At 40.0% G+C, this 23,808-nt stretch overlaps 1 protein-coding gene across 9 annotated transcripts in view; it reads left to right on the plus strand.

Moving 5' to 3' along the window:
- The window catches only part of Pik3c2g (phosphatidylinositol-4-phosphate 3-kinase catalytic subunit type 2 gamma), a 337,297-nt gene that overhangs the window by 119,612 nt on the left and 193,877 nt on the right, over positions 1 to 23,808 (plus strand). For all 9 annotated transcript variants that reach the window (XM_031383723.1, XM_031383725.1, XM_031383721.1 and 6 more), the window contains 3 exons: positions 3,534 to 3,722; positions 17,507 to 17,600; positions 21,224 to 21,318. In XM_031383723.1, coding sequence (XP_031239583.1) covers positions 3,534 to 3,722; positions 17,507 to 17,600; positions 21,224 to 21,318 — 378 coding nt within the window. The remainder of the gene's footprint in view (positions 1 to 3,533; positions 3,723 to 17,506; positions 17,601 to 21,223; positions 21,319 to 23,808) is intronic.

Here is a 23,808-nt window from a genome sequence, read left to right on the forward strand (position 1 = left end):
TAATTACGTGCAGTAACAGATGCACTCTGGACTCCAAACAGATGGAGCCCAGCCTTCAGTGTGTGGAGTTTCCAAATAGCATTTCGTTTGATGACTTAAATCACTTAATGTTTTATTATTTTCTTGGTGAGTCAAATATTCCTTCCTTCAAATTAACCACACATAATCAGAATCAGGAAATTCAGATGCAAGATCCATTACAAAGGTAACTGTGATATTTGTAAAAGCAGAAAGGAAAATAAAAGCTTCGTATCAACCAATATAATAATTCCCTACACGTGGAAAGCTAAAGGATAAACATATATAAGAAGAATTTACCTTGGAATCAGTGCTTACTTCGTATGACGTGTACCTGGCACCACATGGTTCCTGGGGACTTACAGAATATAACACAAGCAAAATGCACAGGAAACAACCATGTTTTCAGACATGAACTTCTCTAAGCCTGAGGATGAAGAATGGTAAGAAGGAATACTGTGTAGTCTGGTTATTTTAAACAGAAAAAGGGAGAGGTCAGATCTTAGTGATGAAAAGGTGGCCAAAAACTTCAGAACACGATGTTGACATAAGGAGACAGGCAGACTGGGAGCACTGCGGTACTCAGGTGCTATTTATAACCATGAAGTATCCCATGGTCTGCAAGGAGATGTGAGATGGGTGTAGATGTCAGAAATTGAGCAAAACTGAAGAACAGAAATTCTGACCGTGAAAATAGAGGAAGCTCCTAAAACACAGCAGATATTTAATAACTGAACAAAAAAGATGCTGACCAGGAGTAGTTTCTATAGACAGGTCCTGTTCTAAACCTGACCTAATATATCATAAGAAGAAATCTCAAAAGGTTCAGAGTGTTTTGCCTGTAATTAAGCCTCCAACTGAACACATCAATTCGTTCAATACGAAAGCTATAGGAGGATGCTCTCAGCAGTATAGAATTCCTAAAAGCCAGTGATTGTTAACTAGAAAAATATCTGGAATATTAGCTAGCATGCAATCAATTTATAAAATGAAAATTGAGGATCAGAAAGATGTAGATATAAACTATATTGGGTTAATTGTTTAAATAATTTTAAAGCTTTAAAAAGCAAGCGATGATTTCAATACAGCAATACTAAAGGGAAAACGAGTCAAAATGCAATTTTTAAAGTTATTCCGTAGATGTAAATAGTAGAAAGAATTATGAAAATGAGTTGGGGACTTCTTTCCTTTGATTTCAAGTACTATACATTTATAAATTAATAGAAATGCAGCAATGACTTAAAAGTAGGCAAAGCCACAGAACTAAGGCTAGAATATTCTACTGGTTATAGTGCCAATGTGTGTGTTAGTGATGCCAAGACAATTAATGAACAGAGAATTTGGTGCAAATGGCCACTCTTACAGAGCAGAAAACAACAAAGAATGATATAGGAGGCCTGAACTCAACCTCATGCAGACACTAAGTTACAACAGATCTTCTAAATGTGAAGACTAGGACTAAAAGAGCTTTCTAAGAATGAATGTTAGAATAGACAGAGAAGCAGAAAGAGATACACAGACAGAAGCAGACAGACAGGCAGGCAGGCAGAGAGACAGAGGCAGGACCACAGAAACAGACAGACAGGCAGGCAGACAGACAGACAGACAGAGACAGACCAACAGAACCAGCCAGACAGGCAGGCAGGCAGACAGAGACAGAGAGACAGACAGACAGACAGGCAGGCAGAAGTTGAGGTAGTTTAAAACTGTTTATCAAAAAGCAGTAATACAAAAGTAAATATGAAAGACATTCTGGGAATATATCTGCAAGACATTTATATAATGAAACTGTTGTTTTCAGTATAGGTAAAAGTATAAATGGATCTAACTAAGCCAACCAAAAAGGTAGACAGGACAAGCAGGTGCCTCATGAAAGAGAAAACAGAATGTAAGGGAAATTATCTGTATGCTAAGTGGAAATTTAGAACCAAGATCATGCAATTAGAAAGTATAGAACTACAAAGACAGGAAAGAAATAATAATAGTCAAGAACATAGTTCAACTGAAAGCATCACAATTTTCAGGAAAGAATGTGAAACTCTACAGCCACCTCCAATAACAGACCTTTTTCTTCTACAAGTAGACAAGTGGCCAGAACCACACAGAAACTAGGTTTATCTGCAGAGAAAGAAAATGCAACCACTAAAAAGCTTCCATGGGTGTATTCCTGTGACTTTGATTAATAATACCCCTCAAAAAGGAAATAACTCATATGGCCACGAAAAAGAGATTATATAAGGAAATTGTAGTGTATTCATACAAGAGAATAATAGCCACTAATTATAAAGAATAGATTATTGACACACTCAACAATATGGATAATTTCTAAAGCATTTTTAGTGAAAGTAGCGATGAATAAAGGATTCTATTAATTCAGAGTGAAAGAAATCAACCCTTTGCTTGCCTCTGTCAACATGAAAAAAAATGTTTTGTACATTGACAGGAGTTCATTTGCTAGGTGGCAAATGCATTTGTCAAAATTCATTGAATTGATTCTGTGCATTTTTGTTTTATGTAAGGCAGGCTTCCAGAGAGTGGCACAGGAGAACAACATCACTCAGTATTAGAAAAGGAAGTTAACTGGAACAACACATCCCAAGGAAAAGAAGTAACAAACATTAGAATCTAGACAAAGCATAAATGACATCTAGACATGTCAGTATTTCATCTTGCCAGTGATGAGGATGTGTGCCTCTCCAATCATTTATAATATTTCTCATACTCTTCTTGGAAGTTTTGACTGATTTAGGACATGTAGGATTGTATAGTTTGAGAGAGGCAAGGGGCAAAAGTGGATGTAGAGATGGTCATGGAGCAGATGCGGTCCTCTCGATGAACTGATTTCCTAGGGCTGAAAGCAACATGGTAAACTCCCCAGAAGTCACCCCGTGGGCTCTAGACTGAGGGTTCTGCTTTGGGTGTAGTGTTTGGAGTGTTTAAGAAAGTGCTATCAGGGTTGTCTTCATGCCAAAGAGCTGAACTCTGTCACCCAGGGATAAAATGAGATCTTTGTGAAGTTAGCCAGAGAGCGATCTGAACTTTGGAGGAACAACTCTGAGAGGGCATTTCATCCTTAAATTATGACTTTTCTTCTCAGCTGACTTATTGTAGAGGAAAAAGCATGAAACAGGACTTTTCTCCCCAGACCGAGTTCACAAGACTCACACAGACATGGTCTGCTCTAGAGGAGACAGACGCTTTGTCCACAAATGACACATTTTTTTAAATGGCAGTAATAATACAGGGAGAAGAGTAAATGTGAATTATTTGAAATGAATGTAGTTTTTTTGGGGGGGGGTTGTTTTGTTTTGTTTTGTTTTCTGCAAAGAATATACTAGCAGATAATAAGCTGGTAGACTAACCTATCAAGCTCCCTCATGATAAAGAACCAGATTTCCAATAGAAACCGAAACACAATTCGGGAAACCAGAGCAAGGTTTTGTATTGGTGTTTACAGCCATCCTCAACTCGCTCCCTCCCCACCGCCGACACACACAATTTCTATTTTTTTTCAGACTTTCTGGGGAAAAGAGGAGATATTTGTGGTTTTATCGTTCCTACTGCAACAATGAGAACTCCTCCCTCCCGCTGGTCTTGGGCAGTGCCCCTGGTTGGGATGAAGGGACAATTTCTGAAATGCATGCCATCTTGAGAAGGTGGACGTTTTCACACCCGCTGGAAGCTCTTGGTCTTTTGACTTCCAGGTAAGACTTAACATAGCAAAATGTATGTTGATATGTGATAGGGAACACTGAAAAACAAGACTGTGCAGTTCATTGCTCAGCTAGTCTGCCTGTTCCCGATGTCAATAGATGTGGACATTCATAATAAATTCAAATAAATGCAAGCCGTGCATATCGATTTCAAACTCTCTACGCTTTTATTGTATCTTTGCATAAAGATAAGAGCTAATGAATAGGTATAGTTTCTTAAGTGAGGAGTCCAGTTTCTCTTAAAGAAAAGTGGCTGTGGGATCTGAGGCAGGAGAATTGCCGTCAGTTCAGCGCCAGCCTGGCTTCATAGTGAGGTCTTATCTCAGAAAGCAAATGTGCGCAAGTCTGTTTTAACTTCCACTTCTCACTAAAATATAAGTTGATTCAAAGCTCTGTATCATCACCTGGTGAAATTCTAGTCATTTTAATTTTTGCTGAAGACTTAAAATAATAGAATAATTATTCCTTATCATCCCCAAATTGACAATGAATACAAAGTTAGTTCAAAGCCTGACATCAGCAACTGACAGAGAAGAGAAAAACAGACTCATTTTCTAGGTAATATGGTAATTGCATGCAGAGTATATACAGAATAAAAGTAGAGAACATAAAGAGAAATACCCCACTTTTGAAATGAATAACGGATCTGACAAACACTTTTAAAAATACACAAATATCCCATAAGTACCTGAGAAGAGACATCCTTTGATATTATTTGCTTTTGGGAAGACTGCAAAGGAAGCCAGAAAGCACACGAGGGCTTTCCTTCACCAGGACCGAGGGCTTTCCTTCACCAGGACCGACAGGTCTTACAAAGTCCAGAGCATTGCAATGCCGCAGAGAAATGAAACCTCACTGTCAGGAGGAAAAGGGTTCTGGGGTAGGGATAGCCAGCCTGGAAGTTGTAGAACACTAAATTCCAATATGACTGAATAATTTCACTCTTAATTTTATACCCAATATTAGTAATAATAATTTTTAAAAAGGTTTATGCCACTCAAACCCCAGACATAGTTATGGAGAAAAAATCACTGATCTTAAAATATAAAAGCCACCCAAATGCCCACCAATGGGTCAATGAAAGGCAGTCTGTGTAGTTTCATAATAAAAAGAATAATACTGATATATGTGACAATGTGGGTGAACTTTGAAAGTAGTACAGTAAGTGAAAGATGACACCACAGACCGAGGGCCAGATGCTGTGTGCTCCCATTTGTATGAAATATGTAGAATGCACAAATCTATAGGGGTAATAAGTACATTCATGGTAACATAAGATCAGGGTGGGTTACAAGGCAAGGGGTGTGGTGTGTGTGTGTGTGTGTGTGTGTGTGTGTGTGTGTGTGTGTGCAGTTATTGCTTCACAAAAATAAAATAAGTGATATTTAAGCTATATTTTGTAAAACACAGTTTTTTAGACCAGCAGAATGGCTTAGTGTTTAAAAATACTATCAACCAAACCTGAGGATCTGAGTTTGATCTCAGGAAACCATGTAATGGTGAAGGAAAAGACCTGACTCCTGCAAATCGACCTCTGACCTTCGTATGGTGAAGCAGCACTCTGAAGTACATGGTCACACAGGTGTACACCCACACACACACAGACACACACACACACAGACACAGACACCCACACACACACAGACACACACAGACACACACACACCCCACACACACAGACACACAGACACACACACACACAGACACACAGACACACACACAGACACACACACACAGACACACACACACACACACATGCATACACGCAACATACGCACAATTTAAAAACAAACGATTAAAAGGAAAGCACTGCTTTGAATTTTAACAAAATAAAATAAATGTAGTAGCACATGTCTTAATCCTAGCACATTGGAGACTGAAGTAGGAAGATTTCTATATGTTAACATCTAGTCTAAGGAATTACCAACTCAGTCGGAGCTATGTAGAAGACTGTCAAAAGAATTCTTTAACCCTCCCCCCCAACCCCCCCCCAAAAAAAACCCAAAACAAAACAAAACAAAAAAATCCTACTAATTGGTAAAAGATTTTTAAGTTTTATTTTTGGGACAACTTTCCTTGTCTTCCCAACAGGCTGTCTTCATTTAGACTCACCTTAGTTTGCACATTATCTAATGGGCCTTAAATGTCAATGCATTTCAAAAAGTGCATGGGATATTATTCTAGAGATTTTTCTCAAAAAAATGTAGCAGTTCTGTTTACTGGCATATAAAATACAGGAATTTATTAGACTAATTTCTCTCTTGTCTGATCCCTAACTTTTAAGCCTAAGCGTTCTCTACACAAACAATCTTGAAGAGTCTCTGAGTCTCCTTTTCACAGGTCAGAGTTTAGAATTCATGACTTTAGTATCGTCTCCTTCAGTGCCCACAATAACTCTAAAAAGTAAACATGGTCAGCTTTCTAACTTCACATTCACAAACACTGAGATTCCTAGAGATTGTCACCCTATTAATAACCGAGGGGCTGAGAGTCAGATGTGGACACTGGTGTAGACAGAACTTGCCATCCGAACCGCAGCGGTACGGCTTCCTCCACGCGTTATTGGCATTTTGGTTTCCGTAATAGGATACCCCCAGCCAAAAGCAACTAAAGTGAAAGGGGTTTTATATTGGCTTACAGTTCCAGGGTAATAGGATAAATTGAGTTGGAGAAAGCATGGCCTGAAGGAGCTTGAGGTTGGCCTGGTGGCTAAGCACAGAGAGAGAAGAGAAAGTGGGGACAGGCTAAAACCCATCCATAAGAGAGCCACTTCCTCGTCACCACCAGATGACAACCGAGTGCCCAGACATATGAGCCCCGGTGTCTCAAAGCCTGTTCTGTTCTTACAGAGGACCCAGCTTTGGTTCCCAGTACATGCATACAGTGGTTCTCTACCACTGTTCCCCTAGTTCCATTGGATCTGAGGCCAACTTTGGGGATCATTTCATATTTAAATCACAATACCGCTTAAACACTCTGGGCTTTTTCCCCCCCTACTTGTGAAAAGAAATAGCTATATAGTATCACACTCAAATGATTTTCCTTCGCTCAGCAGTGAGCGTTCTCTAGCTTCATCTAACTTCATAGTCAGAGGAGAAGAACTACTGCCGCCGCAGAGGCCTGCTTAATAAGAAGCCACCTGAGAACCCGGGTGAACCGTGCTCTGATTGCAGGCTTTCCAGCTCCTTATCATGCGCTCGATAGGTCACAGCGAGGTTGGCATGTTTCCATTGTGAGCATCCTGTGACTCCCACTCGAGGTTTAACTGAACTGTTAAAGAACTTGAGGACAAGCTGTTTCCAGAAATGAGCCTTTCTACAACTCTAAATTCAAAAGCTGACTTTCCTGAGAAGAGAGTATGCTTGTTATGTGAGCTAGAGAAGAGAAGGTTCTTCTGGCTTCTATGTCTTTTTTTTTTCTCTCTCTTCTTTGAAGCATCTGTTGTTGTTTTGGCTTAACCTCTTGAGAACTGGTTTGCTCCAGCTTGAGTTTGGGGGAGTTTGTATACTGCTGTTTACTTTGTCCTGCCTGAAGCCTCTCCAGTTCATTCATGTTTATTCTAAACAAGAGACATGCTGACACTTAATCTACACAGAATAGGCCACTGAGCATTCACTTTTCCATCACTGAGTTGTGTGCCCACTTCCATTAGAGAAGGGCATACCAGCCAAGACCTGAGCTAAGATCCATGATTCTGGGCAAATGGCTGCAGTTTTCCTGAACCCTAATGCAAAAACACAAGCTTCCAGTGGATAACAGCAAATACGTTACTGAAGCACTGAAAAGTCATTTTAGTGAAAAGATTTATACTTAAAAAGCAACTCAGGAAATTACATCTGGAACTTAAATAAAAGGCAGACAAGGCACCAAATCCTGCTTCACTTCCCTCACATGATGTAAAATTATTGTTTTTCAGGAAGAAAAGCAATATTAAATAAAGCAAGCCATAGCTTACAAAAATCAATTCTCTTGTGAGGATGGTTCACAAAAATACTTACACAAAGCTACTCACTCCCTTGTTTATTTGATAGATTCATTTCTATGAAGCCAGTCTTGGCTAGCATCATAAGTAGCATCATAATGAAATTCACAATAGTGAGACAATTAAAACTTCTATTAATTAGATAACTAATTCAACTATGGATTGTGGTGTTGCTTTTCCATTTATTGAACAAAAACATGTGCTATGCACTTAATCAGAGAGAAACAAAATAAGCTGTGGTGACTGTTGCTAAGAAAAACACAGTTTGTAAGGAGAGGCCACTGCATGATGCGTTCTGTTATACTTTAATTAAAAAGTAAAGCAGTAAATGCTAGATGAGCCCAAAGAAGGGAAAGGAAAATTATGCTACAGAAAGTAAGGATTTGTTTACAGTGAAGCTGTAACTACGTTACAAAGATTCCTTCAAGAAGTGTGTGCAGCTATGAGTTTTTAAATGACAGTGACTAATGTAATATCATAGTATTACATGGCATACAATATTGCAAACATTGACCTGAGAAAGATTGTGGGGACTTCCTTATGATCTAGGTAAGAAATACAATGTTATTACTACAGTCCCTGGAATTTTGTTGACAGACTTGTATTAAAAAGAATAATGTAGCAATAATGAGAAGAACACATTTTTTCAAAAGAGATGACCACAAGGATATTAGCTGGTTGTAAGATTTAGGAATAGTCCACTTGCAAAATTATTCTCTGGTTGGTCCTGGTACCGGTAGAGATCCATAGAGTAGACTGAAGAAAAGTTTCAGAAGAAAGCCCCAAAGAGAGAAGAGATAATAAGAGCATCTTTCCTGGCTTCTCTCTGATCACTGGGATACTTGTCCCATCCCTTGGTCTTTCTTACATTGTGCTGTCCTTTCAAAGCTGGTCAGTCCCTGTTTTCTAAACATCGGTTCGTTGGCTTCTTCTTTTCTTCTTTTGCTGTGGCTTCCATTAATGTCTAAAGATCTTAAGTCTGCTATTATCCTTTGAGGTGTAATCTCCCTACAAAACTTCAGATCTCTGTATGGAACTATGTACTGGGAAGTTCCTAGAGATCGCATGTTAAGGTTTTCTTTTGTAAACAAAGCCCTTCAGCTTATGCTACTCAGATCCTCTGTTCTTTCAAAGGCACGTGTGTCAGTTCACAGTGTACTTGTCCAACATTCTGTCTAAGCTTCTATTATATATATATAATAGAAGTATTAAATTAAGCTAATCAGTATGTTCCAATTATCATTTTATGGTCAGAATATCTAAAACCTATTCCTTTTGCATGATGACAATGTGGTTAGTTGAGTTTATAGATGACCTATTAGACAGTATGTCTATACAGTCTTCTTATCTCCTTGGCTTGGGGATTCATCATCCCTGTTTCGGATTCATGGCTGGTCCAGTGCCCAAGTCCACTAAGATAATTACATGGCTTCCTACTTGTGTTAGTCACTTTTTGGTTGCTATGCTAAGATACCATGACAACAAGCAACTGAAGGAAGAAAATGTTTATTTTAGCTTATGGTTCTAGGGGGATAGAGTCCATCATAGCTAGAGAAGCATGATACAGTGGGGGGAGCAGGAAGCTGCCTGATCACATTTTCATTCACACATAGAAAACAGAGAGAGCAAGATGTAGTGTGAAGAAATCAATCTTCAAAGCCTTCCCCCAAGTAATGTGCTTCCCCCAGCAATGTTCTACCTCATAAAGGTTCCGTAACCTTCTCAAACAGTGCCAACTACTGAGGACCAAGTCCATGGGGGGGGGGGCACTTCTCATTCAAATTGCCACACCATTGTTATGTCAATGTTGATTCATTTAGAATATAATAAATAAGTAACAGGTCCAAGCTAGTCATTTGATTTTATATGTAGACATGATAATTTCTAGTCCATAGATCAAAAGGCCTTCCTAGAAAAATGGTAAGGCAGCCAATCTCAGCCTCTGAGTTTTGGGTTCTGGTTTCCATGTTAACAGATGTCCTTGAGAAAACATCTTGAGCTCTGAGACCCAGTATCTTCCAATATATCATGAAGGAGATTGCACTTGTTTTCCAAGTCTTCATGGCTTCTGATATTCTGTAGGCACACAAGGCATTATTCAGTATGCAGAGGAACTCAATCACTGTAAGAATCCCCATTCATCATTCCTCCTAGAATAATAAAACAAACCTGTCAGATCCTATCGCTTTTCCTATCAGAAACACAACACAGATATTCATATTGGCATTTTTCTCCCAAGCTGATGCAGAGTGTGTCACCAGACTCAAACCCTCCTGGGGAAATCTATTCTCCTTCTGACTCCTAATTCTAGCCTGACACGGAAGCTTTTAGCTGTGAATAGCCTTGTGGCATTCTCCATGAATTCTCGCTGTGCATTCTGAAAGCCTGACATTTCTTTTACGCTGAAATTTGATCTCAGATTTCTTTGCTTTTCCATTTACTCAAAGCTGCTTATTCTCTTAAAGGTTGATATTTGTCATGTCCCGTTTCACTTTCAAACAGCGCTTTAACAAGTTTCAGAAAAATATTTCCCTGTGTCATACCATGAGTTAGAAAATGAGATGAGGACAAGGATGGGGGTAAAATAATAAAAGACTATAAATGACAAGAAAAAGTTGAATGGGAAAAGTTAAAAGATGTATTTTCCATCAAACAATCACTTCCTGAGCTCACCAGTTTTGTGGAAGGTGGCCTGAGGAAGTCTCCCAGTCGGCTGAGGAAGAAAGGCACTGAAAGATTTGGGAGCAGAGAAAACTGATGTATAATTGTGTAAACCCGTATACTGCTGTCTCAGATGCAGACCAGAGGTTCCGATTCCTTTCCTGGAGAAGGTACAGCAATCACACAAGCTGCTATGCTGCATGTCAGAGGTTGCCCCAGTCAGGACTGGAGTCCCCAAAATGTAAGCAGACCTGCCACAGGACTGTTGTCATAGTAATTGGAAAATCCTTTTTTTAATAACACTCATGAAGGGAGGGATGAAGTTCCCCCAGGTTCTATGACTTCAATATTGCAAGAGAATTTATGTAAATATAGAAAAATGGACCCAGCTTCCAAGTGTCTAAGCCAGACACTGAATATCATGCACAAAAATGTATAATAGTTATCACTCTTCTGACTAAATATTTTTTACTTTTCAGCATAACTATTTTGGGCAGAACTACAGTGTCTACCTTAACATGGAATAAGGAGATTACTAATGTACTATAAATCAGATGGTACATGTTTTAAATATCTGAATTTTACTTCACTATATCTACTGATAAATATAATTGGAGTATTAAAAAAAAAGCACTTCTTGAAGACTTCAATAATTTCTAAGAATGCAAAGTATCCTGAGGCCCCAAATCGGAGAAGTGCAGCTATGAGCAAAACCTGAGCACTGGTCTGTTCGTGCCTCCACCTTGAGCCACTGTTGCCCAAGCATTTGGCCCTGTTCCCACCTGTTATACGGGCATGGTCACTGCACCTGAGCCCTATGTCATTAGAATTCCTTTGAAAAACGTTCATCCTGAAATGGCTCAACTGCATTAAATTCTTCACTTTCCCAGCTTACCATGTATCTTTGGTTCTTCCCATTAGCCTCAGTGGTCTTGGTCTTGCAGGGCTGCCTCCTTTAGCCCCTGTGTTCTCACAGAGCAATGGACCACATTTGACTTTTAATCCATTTCTTAGCAATCACTGTATAGAGTTGCATTGATAGTGGCTAAGAGTGCTAATCTTTTAGCAAATACCAGAGAAACCACTTTCACTTAGTTCAGAGACCAATTAAACACTGAATCACAAGCCAGAGAGGAGGTTTGGTTTTGAGACAGACTTCAGATCCATTTACTGCAGTGCTTTGAGTGAGCATTGTCCTCTATGGTCCTGGGTGTTGAAGCCCTTGAGAACTATTTAGTGGTTAATATTTGGAAAGGTTAGGAGGTATGACCTGGCTAGAGGAAGCCTACGACTGTGGGCAGGCAGGCTTGATGGTTTTTAGCCTCACTTCAGATTCTCCACTCGCCCACACCCTGTAGGATTCAGATTTGATCTCGGCTTCCGGTGCCCTCCTCCGGTCACCATGTCTCACTCACCATTGTAGACTTTCTATAAGCTGAAATAACCTCTTCCCTCTCTAATGCTCAATTGCTCCTGGTGCTTTATTACTGCATCAAGGAGCAACTTTTTTTTTTTCAATAAGTGAAAACTTTCCTCATCTTTCATGACCTCTTTCCTGCCAAGCTGTAACATGCTACTAGATCTAGGTCTTTATATTTCAAACTGGATTTTCAGTTACGAGATTGTGAGGATTTATTTTCTGATTAATTAATCATAAGGATGCCTCCTGTGAATTAGTGAGATTCGTCACCCTGACGGGTGTCCCAGTAGTGCTTTTGTGAAGGACCAAACCATCAGCATGAATGCCCATCCCTGCACTAATGAGCAGTCTCAGGGGTGTTGTGACTACCTAAGGTACTGCCTAGCTCCCAGCATGGATCATGCATGTGTGTCAAGAAGTCAAATCATTTGGAAATTCAGTATAACCTGGTTTGTGGAAATTTTCAAATTGGTTGCAGGTCTTCTGTTACATGTGACATTTGGTCTGTAAATATCAAACCAAAGTCAGATGCCACATGGGGAACCTTCTCCTCATTAACGAATGAGCTTCTGAGCAGGAAATGCCAGCAGTTAATCCCTATAGAATGTTTAAATAATTTCAGACATCGCAGGGAAGAAATGCCAGGATTTGCAGAACATGTTTGTCTATTGATCTACACCTGACTTTGGAGCCTATGAGCAAACAAGCATCCGTTCCCCAGAGACCTATTATGTCAGAAGAATATTCTAAATTAACTAGAAAATAGGATGCCCACTTTTTCCCACACAATGGCATTCCTTCTTTAAAAGAGCATAATATTTGATGTTCCCTCCAGTTCTAGTAATGAATTCACAGTTATTCACATATCTTCATTGATTTCTTGGATGGATGATTTCTTAGATGGATATTCCTTTAAAAGTTACTTTTTTAGTATGCTTGAAAAACTGTAACTAGGTTAGAAAACTAAACTTACATGTGAAACTTCCCTTAACGTATTTGAATAAATATTTTAATATCTTCTATCTTTTTATTAAGAGTAATGGATCAATATATACTATTTTTTAAAGGTAAAGACATAAGTTCAAGGCATTGACAGAGAAAACATTTATAATGAAAATATAGGGGCTGGCGAGATGGCTCAGAGAGTAAGAGCACTGACTGCTCTTCCAAGGGTCCTGAGTTCAAATCCCAGCAACCACATGGTGGCTCACAACCACCCATAATGAGATCTGATGCCCTCTTCTGGAGTGTCTGAAGACAGCTCTAGTGTACTTACATTTAATAATAAATAAATCTTTTTTAAAAAAAGGAAAATATAGTATACACATATATTGAAATGACACAGTGAAACCTATTACTTCGTAAATTAAAGTCTAATGTCATACTACTATATAACACTTTTGGATCATCAAATACCCCATTGTTATGCTTGGTGCCTATATATAATCTACCAGATGCTCATAACATATTTAGCATTAGACATAGATAGTATCTCCAATGTTTTTCATAAACATGTCTTCATGTACATGTCTTATTACATCTTTAGGATTGATTCCCAAAAGTTAAATTGGTATATCAAAAATAAGCACAACTTAAAAGAATTTTGTCTGTTTCATTTAAAAACCTGTCCTGTACTGTCAGCACTGTGTGGAAGAACTCTTGTTTTAGGAACTAACAACATCAGAAGCATCTCCTGAGGTGGCCCACTCTTCCCAAAATAGTCAGCTGCAAGAGATATTTGAATACACTTGAATGTCAAGTGAGTCCTTAGTCATATCGCAAGATATCATGTGATATTTCCAATTTCTCTCCCAATTTCTTTCTGAACGTCAAGCAAAGGCAATAAATAAATAAATAAACAAACATCCCTTTCCATCAAAATGCAAACATGAGTCTCTGAATCTGCACATATAATTTTCCTTTGCCATTTCACTATACAGTTATGAATAGATTTTTGTTTCCTTCTGCCTGGGGACCTTGGAAAAAGTTCTTCTTCATTGCCTTCAAATTTATTTTTTCTTACCCTTTTGACTGAGAGACAAGAAAAAAGTATGAAATTTCTGTAGGTGGTATTTGCAGAATTAAACCTGTTGCAACCAATTTAAATGAGCTCAGCACACAGCAAGAAATTATCTGTCTCTCTATACCCAGCACTGCTTCTTATCATTATCAGTGCATTTTGATTAATAACCTATACTTCAGAATGCAGGATGCTAAATTCTAGAAATAAGAACAAAAGCACTAGACGTTACCCTCAGTTAATTTCATCCCTCACTGAAGAATGGGGACACCTTTTTTAATTATAATAAATCTTAGTATTTATTAGCTAATCACAAGTAACTGAAGTAAATTAGAAGACAAAGAAATTATTATTAAAATAGTCACACTCAAATGAGTTCAGTGCACATTTGTGTATGTATGTATTATGTATGCATGCACATTTTTGTGTGTGGATACACAAATTTTGTATGTGCATCTGCAATAGACTATGTATGCATGCATAGAGACCAGAGGTCAGTATCAGGTATTTTCCTCAATCTCTCCCTCTCAATCTCTCTCTGTCTCTCTGTCTCTGTCTCTGTCTCTCTCCCTCCCTCCCTCCTTCTCTCTGTGTCTCTGTCTCTCTGTGTCTCTGTCTCTGTCTCTGTCTCTCTCTGTCTCTCTGTCTCTCTCTCTCTCTCTCTCTCTCTCTCTCTCTCTCTCTCTCTCTCTCTCTCTCTCTCTCTCTCTCTCTCTCTCTCTCTCTCTCCTATCTTTACTCCTGGAACAGAGTCGCTCACTGACCTCAGAGCCCACCAATCAGCTAGACTATCTGACCAATGAGCTCCAACACTCTATCTGACCAATGAGCTCCAACACTCTATCTGACCAATGAGCTCCGACACTCTCTCTGACCAATGAACTTGAACACTCTTTCTATCCTCCACCATCCCAAACATGCTAGGGCTACAGATGTCTGTCCTGTACCCAACTTCTATGTGTATACTGGGGCCATGATCTGAACTCATGTTATGAAGGAAGATAAGAATTTTCAAAAAAGAAGTCAACATGTTCCAAGAAGAGATCACAGTGTCTACAGGAGTGAAAATGCACGCGTCAAAAAAAAAAAAGAAAAAAGAAAAAAAGAACAAAGAAAATGCAAGTGTCACACCAAGGATGGGCTCAATCAATTTATGAGGGAAAAAAATGTGGACTCTTTAGCCCTTGATATCTATTTAGTAAGTGTGCTTAGGAGGAATCTATAAGGAGTAGAACACCAGTTAATATCTTATGAGAAATTTACTCACACTCATATATAAATGCTTCAGGCCACATGAGGATCTCCTGGACTAGAATTGAAGAAGACATTAATAGCGAGCATAGATGCTAGAACTGTTATCATAGAAAAGCCTGCCACCTTGCAAGCTGACTTGTGGAAAGTGAAGAGGGTGTCCTACAGGGAAGTCTTCCACTTTGATCTAGGGAATCGTAAATATGGAGGTTAGTTCCATAGAAAGCCAGCTCGGCCAGAAATAGTTTCCAAGGTGAGATGATGTTTGAGCATGGCCTTCAGGGATAAAAGTGTGGGAGGAAGTGTGAAATGAAGAACCAAAAATCATCAAAATATCCTTGTTGGACTTTGGAGGCTATATGCCTATAGAAAGAAGGCAAGAGGAGGGTCTGCTAGCAGACATATGTAAGAAGAAAAGTAATGGGTTTCACTTAGATAACGTTCAAGCACATAGGTAGAGAGTTACCACACTTCTGAAGGTCCTGGGGACAATACAGACCAGATCATTGCTCATGCCGTTGAGGATCTAGTGTATGGAAATAAATGCACGGTATTCATGTAAGAAGCATACGTAGAATCCAGCAGAGCTTTCCCTGTGTGGTGTTACTTTTATACCTTTTTTTTGTTGTTGTGTTCCATGTCAATGACACGAAGCAGGCAGACAGGACTGTGAGCGACCCGACTCAGGCATCAGCGTTCATCACTATTCCCTTTGTCTTCAAACTCACCTTGATATTGACAAGGCTTTAGACAAATGGTTTAGTAATTGAGAACAATAAATTAGAGCCCATTCAATTTACTTAGGAAAATCTGAAGTCTTAAGAGGCTTAAATGGGCTGACCTAGGTCTGCATTTCCATGCACTGTCTCTTGGACTGTCCATGGTGTGCTGAAACCCTCTAGCCTCAGCGTGTTGTGTTAGATGTGTCTGGAATGTGGATCTCAACACACCTCGTGGGTAGGCTCTTTACAGGGAAAAAGGAATGGGGCTAGAAGGGGATTTTTTATCATAAATATTTGTTTCAATAGGTTTAAGAGTGAAATCTGAGTTGCCACTGAAACCTAGTGTAAATTTCAAAGAAATGCAAAGCTGTTGAGTTTCTGACTCCAAATTGCTCCTAAGGACAGTTGAGGGACACAGGGCATGGCCATTTTTTTACTCGACTCCAATTGCATAGTGTTCATTTCACCCTTCAGTAACCTAATATCCTTCTTAAAAATGAATAAAGTTTTTTGACTTCCATGCCACAGGAAGCCAATCTCCAGTGCCTTCGGCTGACTGACTGGAAAAACATCAGTCCCTTCCCTACAAAAGGAATGCAGTGTTTCTTCATTTATTGGTCATTATTTTATTTTTAAATGGCATAATCCTTCTAGTTTTAAATTTCGCCTGTTAATATTTTTGAAAGCTTGTCCTTTTTAAACTAGATGTTCTTCAAGAATCTCTTCATGTCAATTCTACAGGTCAGAAGCATTTCAAAGCAGTGTAGTGCCTTAGTGACTTCAGACACTTCCAGGAACTTTGATATAATTGAATTTAATTGTTGGATGGCACAAGGTGTGGGTGACACAAACAGTTCATTGGAGAATAAAATTGTTTGGGGAAATGTGGGTTCAGATACTAAGCACCTTCACAAATTCAGTTTAAAAGCTCATTTTTGTTAACTGCCTAAGGGAACTTAACTCTTATTACAGTCTTCAAATGCATCACAGTCTGGCAAAATTTATTCTTATTAAGTTATGTTTGTTTATTCATCATAAACTCCTTTCAGTGTCTGGTTTTCATTAACATCTAACCAAAATACTTTGAAAATATTAGATCCTATTTTCAATCATATAAATGACCAGGTCTCCAGGAGGTGATGATTTCTTGAACAAATAGATAGCTAAACAAAAAAAAAAACCAGCATTCTCAGATCCTTTCAGAAATGATTTCAGCTCTCTTATATAACATCCATATCAAATGTCTAGTCAATGGGGCATTCTCTGGCAGAGCACGTGAGCAGATGCAATATGAAAAGGAGTGAGTGCTATGGATTATCTTAATTGATTGGGGGATGATTACATGAGCTATGCACTAGAATTTACATGTATGTGTGTTTATATATAATTATATGTATACATGTATGTTTCAATGTATATTCGTGTGTGTGTGCATGTGTGTGTGTGTGCATGTGTGTGTGCATGTGTTTGTGCGCGTGTGTGCATGCGTGTGCATGTGTGTATGTGTGTGTGCGTGCGTGCATGTGTGTGCGTGTGCATGCGTGCGTGTGTGCGCGCACATTTGTGTGTGTGTCTGTGTGCATTGCATATGCACGTGTGTGTGTGTGTGTGCATGTGTGTGTGTGCATATGTGTGTGTGTGCATGTGTGTGTGTGCATATGTGTGTGTGTCATTACTTCCAGTCATTTTCAACTCCATAGTCACATTAACTGTTTATAGTTTTCCAGACCAAGACATTCGTGAAGTTGCCGTTCAACAATTAGACACCCTCTTGACTGACGAGCTGCTGGACTGCCTCCCACAGCTAGTTCAGGTAAGAGCCAAGGATCACCAAGGGATTCTCGGGTTCCCAGTCTTTAAAGGTTCACAGTATAAGCCCATGAAACCACTAAGCTGTTATATTGCAGTTTGGCCAAGGACAAACTCAATTGCATCCTATGTGTTCACGTAATTAGTGCAGACGTTTTCTATCTAAAGTTGATAACCTAACAATTAAAAATAAAAAATAAAAGCCCTAAAGGAAATATCCACAAACCAATTTCACTTAGTGATTAGTATCAGGAAGCCATGGGAGTGTTGGTGAGGGGAAATCCTTCTCACACCCGAGTGTGTAAAGCAATGAAACAAGAACTGAGGGATCACTCTGTGGACGACAGCTATTTACTGACTAGCACACCATTCATAAAGTATTTGACATTCATACAGAGAGCTTTACTGATGGTTATTACTCTTGAGAAAGTAATTTTTAACACCCAGTTCTGCTGCTAATTAGCACAATTTAATGGCATCAACTACCACAGTGCTGAGAAATTCTAAGAAATTTATGTGAAGGTGCACAGAGCTATGAGTAACCCTGACATTCTAAAGGTGGAGAAAGGTTAAGAATGATGTCACCCAGTTTGCACATGAACAGGAAAAAGAGCAAGTGCCATGGTAGAAGGGAAGCTTTGGTCCAATTCAATTGTACAAGAAGCGTTGAAGAAGCCCAACATAGCAGTCTCTGTTTGGCTTTTTGGTTTGTTTTGTTTGCTCTGTGTAGTGTGTGTGTGTGTGTGTGTGTGTGTGTGTGTGTGTGTGTGTGTGTATTTATGTGTGTGTGTGAGAGAGAGAGAGAGTGTGTGTGTGTGTTTGTGTGTGAAATAACAACCCATGATGTTATTTCTCAGATGTCAGCCACCATTTTGTTTGAAATGGTCATTCACTAACCTTGATCTCATCAAGTAAACTAGGCTGGATAGCCAGTGAGTGCCAGGAATCTGCCTCTCTCCACCTCCCTGACATGGGGATTTCAAGGTTGGCCACCACCCCTGACTTTTCTACATGAGTCCTGGGGATCAAATTCATGTACTAATGTTTGCAAGGCCAACACTTTACCAACTGATCTGTCTGCCCTGACTGAGTCCCAGAAGCCCAGGAGGATGAAGAAATTCACTAGGTTATAAAAAACGACCTTGGGCATCTCATGATCCTCCTGCCTCCAGCCCCGAAGTATGTTAGATTTACAGTCAGGAGCCACCACACCCAGGATGTTCTTTAAACTCAGATCTTTCCTTTCCTGACAGATTGCAATCTGCTTTAACTGACAGTTGGCTCAGCTTTTGACCAGTAATATGAGAGGCCAAGATTGATGGGGAAACTTCTATTAATAAACTCCAATATTACTTTGTGCTTTGTACACCACAGTGTGAACGGCTCTGACATCCTCCCGAGGGAGAGATCTGGCTGAGAAATAGCTGTGCTGTTTGCTGCTTTAAGCAATCTTTATAGTAATGACTTCCCTTCATTTGTCAGGATAATATGGTAGAAAAAGAATATCCCCAAATGAAAACAGATGAATCCAACCCGCGGGTTCATTATTCATTTCATGACTCATGGTTTTGGCAGCTCACTATATCTAACTGAACTCAGAGAGAGTTTTCACAAAGTTCCATTTAAGATGAACTCACTTTGAAGGGCCAATCAGAATCAGTACACATGGTGCTGAGAAAGCCAGAACTCCAGTAAAGCCGGACTGACCAAAAAAGAATACTCTCAAAATCTAATACAGCAAATACACAAATAAAAATTGGAAGAAGCTGCAGCTATGTTGTAGTAGAAAGTAAAATTTATAGCATGTTCTAAGAAGGGAAGAATATATACTGTGACTAAATAATAAAAAGTGAGAAGAAATTCACATTTATTTAAAAAATTAACTTTTAGGAACCCATGTCTCGCACTGGCCTTGAACCTTTCTGGGACCTGACAGTCGCCCTCTGTTGACTGGTTTGGGGAATTACATCTTCCCTTCACAGATTAGCGTGTTAACACAGCATAAGCCTTACTAAAGTACAAAGAGTGGAAGTCTGAGACCATAATGAAAATCGGGTCTGGTTCAGAGTTAGGAGACAGTTGGACAAAACTTCAAGGTTACCTACCGTAAACCACTGTCATAACCATGCGGATAGACTCCAAGAAGAAAGTCTGTGCTAAGGTGCCAAAAAGATTGCCTGTGTACCGTATGATGCACAGCGGAGGGAAATTCCATCATTAGGTAGTGTAAGGCAGAGAGTTTGTAGGCAAGGAATCCAAATTACTGGGTTCCTGAAGAAACATGGGAACAGATGAAACAAGGCAGGCACAGAAGTAAATTCTGGTCCAGCCCCTGCCTCCGTGTCCATATTACACGTCCATCTTTACAGCATAAACAAAACACATGAGCAAGTCAGCCTGGCACAAGCATGCTAGAGAAAGGAGCCCTTGGCTGCAGTTTGCCAAGGCTCTCAAGGTTGTTCTACACAAACTGCACCGATTCCAGACTCATATAAGTTTGCTGGAACCATCCCATTCTGCCACCTCACGGATCTACAAACTTTCCCATGCTTGGAGTGTGCAGCATACTGAGGAGTTCCTTCAGGGATGGGAATGAATAGCCTTACTTTTCCAACCCCTGCCTGTCTCTGTCTCTGTCTCTGTCTCTGTCTCTGCCTCTGCCTCTGTCTCTGTCTCTGTCTCTGTCTCTGTCTCTCCCCCTCTCCCTCCCCCTGCCCCTCCCTGCTCCCACTCCTGCTCTCTTGCTTTTGCTCTCATTCTCTGGCTCTCTGTGTCTGTCTGTGTGTATGAGTGTCTGAGAGACAGAGAGAGCATACATGCATATATGTATGTGTGACAAACAGACTTAGAAAGAAGGCAGACCTTGACATTCATTTTCATATATTCAGATTACTGTGAGACTGATGAGACCCAAGTGCAAACTAGGGAGAGTCAAGTCTCTGCAGAGGCCAGGTAGATGTCTCAATCCAGTCCCTCTGTTAGAGACTGCCATTGCTGGCTGTGTCTCTGGCCAGGTTAAGCCTGAGCCTTCAGGAGCTGCTTATGGGAGAGAAGGAGAGGTTTAGGAGTGGGTTATGGTGGCTCCATGAGTTTTGAATTTTTAAGCAAAGCCTTGGTCTCTGCAGATTAATAGTGACGCGTCGGGTGATGATTTCTGTTGCAGTTTCAAGTGGGAGTTAATTTGATCTCCAAGTGAGTAAAACTGCCTAGGGCTTAATAATACCATTTTATCGGTCACAAGCACTGATGATGATTTTTTTTTGTGTGCCAGGATTCTCCCCTGGAGCATGGTTGAACTTTACCAACTACTTATCTTTATTTATTTTCCTATACTCCAAAAACACAACTAGGCTGGAAAAACCAAGAGCATGCAAAGACAAATCGTGTAATGTTTGCCGTTATCATGTAACAATTAATAAACAATAAACTATTAATACTCTATTGAAAATATTCTATATTCCCATATCTCTTTCTGAAGCCTCTTTATTCCTCTGTAACCTGTTTTTGTTGGTGCTGTTGTAGGTGCAGGTGCAGGTGCAGATGGTGGTTTTTGTTTTGTTTTGTTTTTTGTTTTTTGGGTTTTTTGTAACTGATCAAAAACAAAGTATTCGTTGCCTCTCACTGCAGGCTATCAAGTTTGAGTGGAGTCTCGAAGGTCCCTTGGTGGAACTTCTGCTTCGTCGCTCTTTGCAAAGCATCCGGATGGCTCACCGTCTGTACTGGTAAGACTGGCACAGGTCCTGGTCCCCTTAAGTCACCTGCTTTTCTCATCAGGGTACCGTTGAGATCCCTTTACCTAGGATTGCTATTATCATTGATTTAAACATCTTCTAACTTAGAATCTTTGTCATTTATGTTTACAACTCCATTTCAAACTTTGTATATGCCTCTCAAAGCAGGTAACACTTATATAAGCCCATCTGCTCAACACAAATAATACATATTTTCTTAGACTTCATTTTCCTTTCTTTCGTTCACTTTTTCACATTAGCATATGAAGTAACAGGTTTTATTGTGACATTTTCACACACAGCATTGTTATTCTTCATTCTGGTTTCATCCCCTTCCTCCCTCTGCTGCTCTCCCTCATCCCTCTGCCTCCCTTTTCCATGATCCTCCTCTAGTCCTCCCCCTTCTGTTCTCACATCATGTGTATTTCATTCTCCCCATGTTGCTACCCCCTCTTACCTTTAGACCTCTTCCTTCTCCTCATAAACACCTCTCTACATTCAAGTTATATAACACACACACACACACACACACACACACACACACACACATATCCAAACACAGATTCTACAGGTGGATGCAATATGCAAGGATTTTATGAGTCTTTGCGTCTGTGTTCATCAGGGAGATTGTCCTTGTCTTTTGTATTGACTTGGGTTGTCAAAGTCTGGTTCTGTTGTTGGGTTAATACTGGCTTGTGGAGTCCATTCCATTATCTTCCTTCTTCTGTTTTGCGGAACAGCTTGAGGTGTGTGGGTATCACCTCTCTCTCTTCCAGTTTGGGTCAAACTCAACAGTGAATCCATCCGATTTAAGGTTTTGCTTTGTGGGGAAGATTTTATTACCACTTCAGTAGCATCTAGCGGCTGTGTTTCCTACTACCAGCTTAGTGTGTTGGTCGGTTGGTGAGCTTTTCACTGTTAACATTTCTATTTGCTTAATTGCTTTTAATCGAGATCTCAGTTTCTTAGTTGAAGTTTTCTTCCATGTTGCCGATTTTCCATCATAATGTAACGTTCTTTGACATCTTTCCCCATGTTGTGGACATTCCTATCAAGCCCTGGATTGAATCCATGAGCTTGTTAGTATCCTCTCTCAATTTATGGATCACTTTTTACCAGAAAGCATTTGAGGTTTCGCCACTTAGTTTAGCATCTATGAGTTTAGCACTTGGGGCATGACCATCTTTGAAGATTGTGTTGCTCTGCTCTCCCATTCTTGGGAAAGTGCTTGTGTTTCTGTGTTGAGAATTGTGCATCTGATGTTTTGGATAGTGCTTATGGGTTCCTTAGGAGATCATTGGAGTAGCCTGTTCTTAAGGGCTCGATTCCTAGTTATGCTCAGTGAGGATAAAACAAATGGCTGTCTCAGCATTAACAATGAGGTGTGCGATGCAAAGGATTGCACTCTAAAATCAGCTAAAGCCCACCATTACATCTCACCAAGGACCACGACTAGACAATGGGAAGACTGTGACGGGATGTCTACAAATTCCTATCGGCGAGTAAAGGGGGTGGTGAATGAATGCAGTAAAGGAGGGAGGCAAGTCACACAAAGGGGAGAAGCAGAAGAGCATGCTGGAGGGAGGAGAAAATGTGTGGGCAAAGCTGTAAGAAGAAGAAAGAGGAGATGGAGAGATGCGAGAAGAGTAAAAGAGAGAAGGAAATGTCCCCAGGTAAGAAAGCTCAAAGCAGGCTAGGTGAATCCAAGAAGGGAAAACTAAGACTGGAGTTTCCAAAGCACCACACAAAGCAGTATGATGAAGCTCACACATTAAATGTAAAATGAGAAAAAGAGAAAGAACAAGCAAAAAGGGAAAAGGCTGGCCAATGATGAAAGATTCTATAAACCAAATAAGACGAGTGCACAAAGGTAATAAAAGGATTTTAATTATTAAAAAATTAAAGATCATAAAGTAAAAATAGTGCCAGCTATATAAAAAAGGACAAAAAGATATATAGGGAAAAAAAGAGAAAAATAATAATATAGTGTGGAAACAGGTCATTTCTGTGTAATAAAAAAAATAGAGACTTCAGCTGAAATTCAGGGCAGGGGACACACTTGTGCTCATGACACTTGCCTTTCCTGTGGTTTATGACCGTGCTTAGACTGTATTGACCAAGTCTCCAAGGTCTACCAGAAGTAACTTCTCACTGCAGTCTTCCCTTCTTTGATTATCATCGGCCTCCGCGGCCACAGGTAGCCTTGCAGTCTGGGAGTTTGATAGATCTTGTCACTCCCCTGAGACTGGCCAGCTTGTTCCCCTGGAATGGCTCCTGTTCTGGAGGAGAGAGCCTCTCGCACGTTTGGTGTAGAAAGCAAGCAGAGCACTAAGATTCGGTTGGGCAGAGAGCCCGGCTGACTTCCAAGCCCTGAGGGGTACGAGTCGGGGCTAGAAGCAGCAGCTGTGGGTTATAAAGCACACCGCAGAGCCTAGAGTTCTGAGGCTCATCTTCCTGCAGGCCTTGGTGGGGCTGTCAATC

The sequence above is a fragment of the Mastomys coucha genome, unplaced genomic scaffold (genome assembly GCF_008632895.1).
Source record: "Mastomys coucha isolate ucsf_1 unplaced genomic scaffold, UCSF_Mcou_1 pScaffold20, whole genome shotgun sequence".
NCBI lineage: Eukaryota > Metazoa > Chordata > Mammalia > Rodentia > Muridae > Mastomys > Mastomys coucha.